We start from the raw sequence: 9,429 nt of genomic DNA on the forward strand, positions 1-9,429 counted from the left end.
TAGAATAATGAAACATAAACGCATGGAGGAGGAAGAAAACACGTAGTAAAGTAGATAACATAACTTAGTTGCGCGTTATGAACTACAAAAGAGTTTTATGCCTGTTTATTGTGTTTTTCGTGTCTTTGTGCATATTGTTAGGCGAAAAGAAAAGAGTAGCCAAGGGACAAAACGCCAGGCAAGGAGACAACGCAACCAATGAGAAGATCAAAAGTATAAAGCTAGGCGTTTTGTACCATTGGCAAACAAAAATAATTGGTGCGATTGTAAAAAAAAAGGACAAATATAACATTTGTGGCGTACAACAACTTTTTCGGAGAGTTAATGAAGCCAAGATTCTGTCTTGTCTTTTCAACCCTCACCTATAAATAGAAGGTTACTTTTTCAAGAACAAGGGTGAGAAAAAAAAACATCATAGAGCAAGCTCTTTCAACCTCTATTTTCCTTCTTTGTTTTAGGTGAGAGCTTAGAACAAAGATGAGAGATTTCCTTTCCCGCTTCCCCTCAGTGTATAGGAAAAAATAAAAAAGAATGAGTATGAGAAATCACACTGTGCAACTTGCCTCTTTTCCCTTTATCTTCATTTATAATTTTTTTGTTTGTATTTGTGATGTAAACTCCATGATCGTCATACCTAAAACTTTAGTTATGAATGCAAAATATTTATACTTCCATTCTCCCATTTTTTTATCGTTCAAATTTACATCTAAGTACTTATGGACAAATAGTTTAAGGAATAGTTAATGTTAGGGACTCTAAATGCCTGTGTGTTATTTGTCTTGTTCAGTTAAATGCAAAATGTTAACTGTTATCACTTGACGTGTGATGACCTGTATTTAGGTAAAATGTTGTAGCAATATAGTCCTATTGCTGAACTTATCCTTAGGATACATATCAAAAATGCGATTGTGTGACAAAGGCACCGAGAAGTTTCTCACATTAATATAGAATGGGTTGCATATAACTAATTCAAAAATATTAGATACAAATTATCTTTTAACTTTAAGTATTTGGATCCCGAAAGGCGTGCAAATATGGCGAACCGAGAGGTTGCTCACCTTAAATCTAAAGCTAACAAATGTTTTGTGTCGCCCTTGAGGCATTAGTTATTCTTGATTTACACTTAATTAGTTAGAACTTCTTTCACATCATTGCCAAATATATTAGTTTCATATTTCATTTAATCATCATCTCCATTTTGCTACTTCATCGCACTTAGTGTAATTATATAGGGTAAATTTATAATGTATTAGACACCACATGACTTTAAAATTCACGATTCACCTTAGTAGGATCACTAATTCCCTGTGTTCAACCCTGACTTACCCAAGAAACTTCTCTCTCATTTACACTTGGATAAGAGTGAGGAAAACTTACTCAACATGATGAATCAATGTAGTTAGTAACGCATAGGTAGGATTATGTTATTTTTATCGCATGACTCTAGCCTAGTCGCCAACTCTAGTCGCATACTTAGAGCCTAACGAGAACATATTCACGAATTGATATTGTAATAAACAAAAAGACAACCATGAAGCAGTCAAAATATGACAATTTTTTGGAGCTTGAGACCTTGAAAAAGATGAACATTGATTACTAAGAGTTGAAGTGACCAACAAATTGTCATTTCTAGACCTTGGCAGGGATAAGGAAGTACATTCCCTCTACCTATTTTTTGTTTAACAGGGAAGTATATCCTTTGCAAAGTTTTTTTTTTTTTTTTTTTTGATGGAAAACATATCCTCTCAAAAAGTTGTTTTTTGTTTGATAGGGAAGCATATAATTTTTTTTTTAAAGGGAAGCATATATTTTTTTTAAAAAAAGGGAAGCATATCCTTGCATAGCCCTCTTTAGGGCAGACCTGGACCATGGGAAGTTGGCATGGCCTTGACCTTGGTAGGTCAACCTCGATCTTGGCCTAGGCTGGTCAACCTTAGTGATGGGTTCTATTTGTTTAGGTTTTACATGTCTATTTTCCATTGTCTCTTTATCTTTTAGGCAATCGATCATTAGTCTCTAGTGGTGCTCCTCAACCTCAATCTCAACGTTGAATCAATTATAAATGATAAAGCTTCATTATTTTTAGCTTCTTGAGCACCTTAATGTGAATATGTAGTTAAGAATTGTGTTTGCCTCTTAATGATCAACTTTGCTTTTCATCAATAAGATTGAATTTCAGCCACAACAAGTTTTCATAGCATGCATGATACTTGGATGCATACAGATGGTGAAAATATTTTACCTTGATTCATTGAGGGTTATCATTGTTAATTGCTTATAAAAATTTGACTGCAAATTCACTTCCACTAACAATTTTGAGCTTAAGTCTTGACATGGGTTCTTTGCTTCAACTCGGTCTCCTCACCCTTGAACACTTTGGCCTTTGCTTTTTGCTCTCACTTAGTCACCTTGACATTGGTCATATTGGCCTTGTCTCCTCGCTTCAACTTGGTCTCCTCAGTCTTGGCTCTATATTCCAGCTTTGTCTCCTCGGCATTGTTCGTCTCAACCTTGCCTTGTCACTTAACTTGACCTTTTGAGCCTCTTCTGAGTTGTCTTTGTCCAAGTTTTGTTCTTGTCCCTCTCACTCATGCTTTGTTTAACATATGCAAATTATTAATAGAATACTTTCTTTCTCACAGATGATGCCAATTATTGATGCCAAATTCTAGATAGGGGAAATATACCTAATATTCACATGACACCAATAGTGAATTTGTTTACAATGAGATTAATGTGGCTTGTAAAAGAGAATCAGCACATCGGTGTGTAGTGCTTACCACACACATTCTAATGCTTAAATCAAATAGTGGAGAAATGTGGAAACTGAAGAGTTTGAGTGTAAGACTAAGTAACCTCATATGAAGTTAAAATTATATATTTATAGAAAAAGTTTACTTGTTCTCTAGGATTTTCGAGTCACCTTTAGACAATTGAAAACCAATCAGACCAAAGGGGTGTGCTCAATTTCAATTTGGCTAAGGTCGACCTCATACAAGGTCAAGGTTAAGCGTCTTTCTTGGATATATCTAGGGCATATAGTACTTATTTACCTCGAGGCATGCGTCGTTGGGCACTTGGCAATGATCAGTCTCGTCCTAGGCTGGGGTTGAGGTTGGGTCCAAACCTTTTTTCCTTGGTCCATTTTGATTTTTAATTGTTATAATTTTCTATTTGTATTATGTTTGTCTTTTCTTGTATGTCAATTTATACCATTTGGTCTAAAATTACCTCCAGCAACTATAAACTAACTTGAAATATATTTTTAAAAAATATTCATAGTTGGATGAAAATGAAAAATTTGCCAATTCTTATCTATACATAAAAATCAACGGTAAATATTGAAAGTGAACTTTAACGTTGATCTATTTATTTCCATTAAATAAAAAAGAGCCCATAAAACCAAAATGAGATTTTTTTCTTTTTTTCTAATGATCCTTGGAACAAAAGTATCATAAGGTGAAAATTGTAATAATTATACATGTTAAATTTGAAATGCTTTCCCAACTGTCAAGTATAAAGTTTATATAATTTTTTATATTCACGGTTAGTTTTTTTTGAAATAAAAGACGAAAAATCAAAATATTTATAAAATCTAAAATATGACCGTTTACAAACCAAGATAGACTACTATTTGTGTGATAATGATAAACACATATAGTAGTATATTTTAGTCTATTATATATAAATTGTGATATTTTGCTATATTTATAAATTTTTTGAAAATTTTTACGTCCAAAATATTATTTTTTTCTCAAAGAATTATGGATATTTGGTATAGATGTTACAATCTAATTAAAGATTAAAGTTAAAGAAGATTGACCACTAGAGTTTATGTGAAGATAATTTCGTTAAATGGACATCACCTTCATTACAAACAACTTGAGTTACATTAAATAAAGTCAAATTTGTATTAAATTGAAATAAGCTCTCATTCAATTTTCATATCACCACCCTTCATTGACATATAAAAATATTTAAAAGTTTGATGATATCTATAGATTAAAATAATATGTTATCATATGAAGGACTAAATATTGAATGAAAGTTGTTGTACTACAAATAAAAATTATGCAAAGAAATTTTGAGTACCTTTAATACAACTTCTAAAATGACTTTAACACAAATAACTAAGATAAATTACCTATTGAAAGTTTAAAATGTGAAAAATAATTTTTGACATATCCAACCTTACTTTAAAACAACTATCTTATCATTTAAAATTTATTTATACTTTTAAATGTAATTCTTATATATTAAATCGGACATTTGCAGATAACATGAATTCAACTCAACTGTCGACTATATGTACTTGAAGATAAGAAAGAACACTTACAAAAGGACACCTCCTTATCACTTAACTTCTATGACCGTTGTACATTCGATCATGTCACTTATGTCGTGTAATCTTAATTTAGATGAATTGATTGTTTAGGACAAATATCAAATAAAAATGATTAAAAATCTAAATCTAAAGTTAAATATGAAATATGAGTGATAGCCGTGCAAAATAACATTTCATATTCTAATTTTCCAATGAATGGAAGTCCAATTTTTCCACTAATATATATCGTTATGAATACCATTACGAAGTTACCAAAAACTTCTTCCACTTTTCACTTTCCACGAAGGACCATGAAAATGGAGGAAGACGACGAAAAAGCCACCTTTACAGCCACCATTACCACCAAATACAGGAGAGAGAGACCAAAAAAACCCAGAAAAATGGTGGAAATTTCTCTCAACACTTCAAAAAACAACAACCGGACTTCTTCTTTTCCATTTTTCTCTTCTAATACTCTTTTCTTCAGATTTTCCTTTGGAACCCATCTCAAGCAGTGTATCCATTAAAGAATTCGATGCAAAGACGGCAACAAATGATCAAGATTTTGAGTACCTTCCTTCTTCTTTGTTTACTCTCTATAACTTCAACCTCAGCAGCCACTCCAATCGCAAACCCCATATGCCCAATGGACCTTAACTATATCCTCAGAATCCCTTGGAATGCGACTGATTGCCAAAACCCCTTCTTTCAGACAACTGCCCAATCCGCCATGAATGATACCTCCAAAATCCCTTGTTGTCAAACCCTTTTGTCGTTGTTTGGAATTGCTTTGGCCCAACACCTCAAAGAGACTTCTCTTTTCAATCTCCCAGACCTCCCTACATCCAATTCCTGCCTTCGCGATTACCAATCGAAGCTCTCCTCGCTTTCCCTTCCCGATGACCTTGTATCCCATTGCTTTGATCCTTTGCAATTTGTGATATCTGCTAATGTCTGTGCTGGGATTCAAACTACTCAAGATTGGGTTTCGAAACTTGGTCAGAACTCGCCGCTTGATTCTGGGTGTAAGTCAGAACTGGTTGGTCCTGGTTGTGATGCTTGTCTCGCCGCTGGTTTGAAAGTTCAGACTATTTTGACTGGAATTGATGGTAATAAATCTCATTCTATGGATTGCTTTTACTTTGCTGTTCTTTATGCTGCTGGCATTGTTAATGAGTCTGGCCCTGAGGGCGACCCTGCATTAGATTGCATATTTAATTTGCCACTGAATATTGAAAAGGATTCAAAAAGTAAACACTCTGCTCTAGTTTATGGTCTTACTGCTGCTGCTATTGGAATTTTGGTTGTTTTTGTTCTGATGGGAATAGGATTTTGGTTTTTCAAATGGAAAAAACTGGCTGAGAAGTCTAGTTTAGAGTGTGATGTGGAGTTGGATGAACAAGGATCTAGGCCACATGCTAGGCCAAACACCGGATCAATTTGGTTTAAGATTCAGGAGCTTGAGAAGGCAACTGATAACTTTTCTTCAAAAAACTTCATCGGGAGAGGTGGGTTTGGTTTAGTTTACAAAGGGACATTACCTGATGGAAGTATGGTGGCAGTCAAGAAAGTAATTGAATCAGATTTTCAAGGCAATGCAGAGTTTTGCAATGAGGTTGAAATAATCAGTCATTTGAAGCATAGAAATCTTGTTCCACTTAGAGGTTGTTGTGTCATCGATGGGGATGACGGTTATGATGAGAGAGTCAGTGAGAGATACCTTGTTTATGATTACATGCCGAATGGAAATCTTGATGATTATTTGTTCCCTATACCATTTGATCAAGTTGGAACTGTTAAAAAATCATTGACGTGGCCTCAAAGGAAGAATATTATTTTGGATGTAGCAAAAGGCTTAGCTTATCTGCATTATGGAGTGAAACCTGCCATATATCACAGAGATATCAAGGCGACAAACATATTGCTAGATGCAGATATGAGAGCAAGAGTGGCGGATTTCGGGCTTGCCAAACAGAGCAGGGAAGGACAGTCTCATCTAACAACTCGAGTTGCAGGAACTCATGGTTATTTAGCCCCTGAATACGCACTTTATGGACAACTAACTGAGAAGAGTGATGTTTATAGCTTTGGAGTAGTTGTTTTGGAGATAATGTGTGGGAGAAAAGCTCTTGATTTCTCTTTGTCGTCATCACCACGTGCGTTCCTGATCACAGATTGGGCTTGGTCCTTGGTGAAAGCTGGAAAGATAGGAGATACTGTAGATCCTTCTCTACTGAAAGATGGAGACTCTTCTAACTCAAATCCTAGAGCCATTATGGAGAGATTCATTGCAGTTGGAATTTTATGTTCTCATGTGATGGTGGCTTTGAGACCCACCATTATGGAAGCTTTGAAAATGTTGGAAGGTGACATTGAAGTTCCCCAAATTTCTGATCGGCCGGTGCCTTATGGGCATCCTTCATTCGTTGGTGATGGCAGCAACTTCAGTATATCACCGACATTAAGTGGACATCAATTGCATAACGGTGATATGCTCAGATGAACAAGAACGACCAATCACATACAACATCAAACTTAAAAGATATCTTGAGTTTTCAATTAGGCGAAAATGCGTCAAGAGTTTGTTATATTTCTCATGTAGCAACTCAAATGAAGGCCGCCATTTGGGATTATTCAAATGCAGTCAGACAACATTTCCGATCCTGTAATGAAATGATATCTACTACAGAAAAGGAAATCTTAGAGACTGAAGAATCTGAGAAGTTGAAACTGGTGAGATAATAAAAAGCTCCTACCTCCATAATCAGTTAATCAAACATTTAGAACTGGAATAGTTAGGAATAACAGATGCTTTGGATTTAAAATTCTCTCTTGCAGTGTACATTGTACTTGAGTTTGTAAAGATGCCATCAGGTATAGCTTTAGTTCTTACATCTTATTGATTCATATAAAGTATAAAAATGTACATTTTTCTTGTCCATCTCTTTTCTCTTTTATATATACTTTTCCATCCGTTTTGTTGAACAAGAAACAAAGCTTCATTTTACAAATAAATTAATGTCAAGGGAAACAAACTTCGCCATCCTTTTGCAATGGTAATAGGAAATTTGGATGTCTGAGGTCTGAGGTCTTCATCATGATATATAAATTCCCACCCCACTATCCTTGTGGGAATGTGCAAGTTTCAAGGGAACTATGATGGAAATTTAATGGAACCTTGCCGTAGCTTCTTCACTCTAAACAGAAACTGAAGATCAATTCAACATGTGAGGTGATAGGTGGTCTCCCTAGAGGAAGTTTGGTGAGATTTTAATGATTCTCGTCGTCTGTCTATTTGGAGCCCTCTTCGTAGTTGTTAGTGCCTGATTCTTGATTTGTTCACACTTTTTTTTCTTAATGCTACCATATTTCTCACTTTAGTTCGTGTATTTTTTAAAATTTTTATTTTGATATTCCAATTTTAACTTTGGTTTATTTTATTCATTTTACTTTTAAGATGTTCATTTTTTATCCTCCACTTTGAACTTTAAAAAAATGACAATTTCGATTCCTTAAAATTGAAGTAAAAGTGAAAATGCTAAATTCTACAAAAAAAAAAAAAAAAATACCCTTTAATTTAGACTCTCTGGACAATATATGCCAAATATCCTTGGAGGGTATTTTTGAAACTTTTTGGAAGTTGAAGGATATCTTTTAACTAAGACATTAATAGTTTCCAAAACTAATGATAAGAGTTTTATTTCTTTTGTATTTTAAAGTTGAAGGGTATTTTTGCATCTTTGGAAGGTTTATGGGAATTTTGACAAAAAAAAAAAGATTCAAAATTTAGGGGCATTTTGTATAGATTAGCCAAGTGGAAATAAAAGAGACCAAAATAATCACTTTTTAAAAGTTACTTTAAATTCTACTGTGGTCTTTAAATCTTGTATCTTATTCTATTTTGGTCGTTGAGCTTTTAAAGACGTATATTTTAGTCTCTTTTAAAAAGAGCATATTTTAGTCCTTGTCCTTAAGGATTTCATTAAATCTTTAATTGAATAATGAGGTGACTTTTATATTTTGATGACTAAACTGTCAAATAAAATAATTACTCTTAAAAATTTAAGATTTTATTTTTTAATTAAAGACTAGATGGTAAATTGATGTTTTATCGGATAACTCAAAATCACTTCGCATTAAGATTTCTTTTCATTTTCTCAACTCATATGTTTAATGCAATTTTATAAATACAAAAAAATTGAGTGCCTCAAGTTTGGGATATTTTGTGATTCATTTAGAGCTTTGTTTTCTCTTTCTCCCAATTCTTTTTTTTCTCTCTTTTTGTGATTCATTGTGGGAATATTTATCTATAATTTCGTAAAGTTTATTTTATACGCATGTTATGTTTATTTCATTTTTCTGGTTTATTTTATCTTAGCATGGGATGTCAATTCTATTTTATTGAGTAGAATATTTTATTGTTTATTCTACTCGATGTTCTTTTAAGATTTCAATTTGGAAATATAAATAAATAAAGGGTGGGATGGGAGAGATTTGAGTTTTTTTTAAAAAAAAAATTAGATTTTAGATTTATTTGATTCAAGTGTATTGATTATGTTTCACGTAAAAAGTTTATAGAATAAACTAGAAAGATTTCTCAGTCATTTATCAATTTAATTGATACGATGAATATAGAACCTAATCATCTAAATATAGAAGCCACAACATCATTCTCTTACAGTTAAAGAATTAACAAAATTCTATAAGAAAAATCAAAGTAACTTTTTTTATAAAAAAAATTTAGGAATTAAAACATAAGTTTTTTAAGTTCAGTGACCAAAATAGAATTTATAAACCTTTAAAAGTTTCAAGACCAAAATAAACATTTTGAAAGTACAAAACGAAAATGAACCAAACTTGAAAATACAAAGATTAAAATGTTCAAAACAAAAATGAACCAAACTTGAAAATACAAAGATTAAAATAGACATTTTAAAAGTATTGGTACTAAAATGAACCAAATTAAAAATACTAATGATCAAAATAGCCTTTTTTTTTTTTTTTTTTTTCTTTTTCTTCATCTTCATTTATATTCATTTTTCCAATAAAACATTGTAGCTATTTGAAGTTGGGCTGCTTAAAAGTTTTAGTGACGACCTTGGAAG

The 9,429-nt window shown here is 32.8% G+C and overlaps 1 protein-coding gene across 1 annotated transcript; it reads left to right on the forward strand.

The window, feature by feature from the left end:
- The first annotated feature begins 4,541 nt into the window (after window positions 1-4,541).
- Window positions 4,542-7,367, forward strand: LOC101212244 (probable receptor-like protein kinase At1g11050). The gene has a single exon (XM_011652976.2). The coding sequence runs from the start codon at window positions 4,860-4,862 to the stop codon at window positions 6,825-6,827; it is 1,968 nt and encodes a 655-aa protein (XP_011651278.1). The 5' UTR covers window positions 4,542-4,859; the 3' UTR covers window positions 6,828-7,367.
- Window positions 7,368-9,429: the final 2,062 nt, after the last annotated feature.

The sequence above is a fragment of the Cucumis sativus genome, chromosome 3, assembly GCF_000004075.3.
Source record: "Cucumis sativus cultivar 9930 chromosome 3, Cucumber_9930_V3, whole genome shotgun sequence".
Classification (NCBI taxonomy): Eukaryota; Viridiplantae; Streptophyta; class Magnoliopsida; order Cucurbitales; family Cucurbitaceae; genus Cucumis; species Cucumis sativus.

Coding starts and splice junctions, on each gene's coding strand:
- LOC101212244 (XM_011652976.2), top strand. CDS start 4,860: ATGCAAAGACGGCAACAAATGATCAAGATTTTGAGTACCTTCCTTCTT.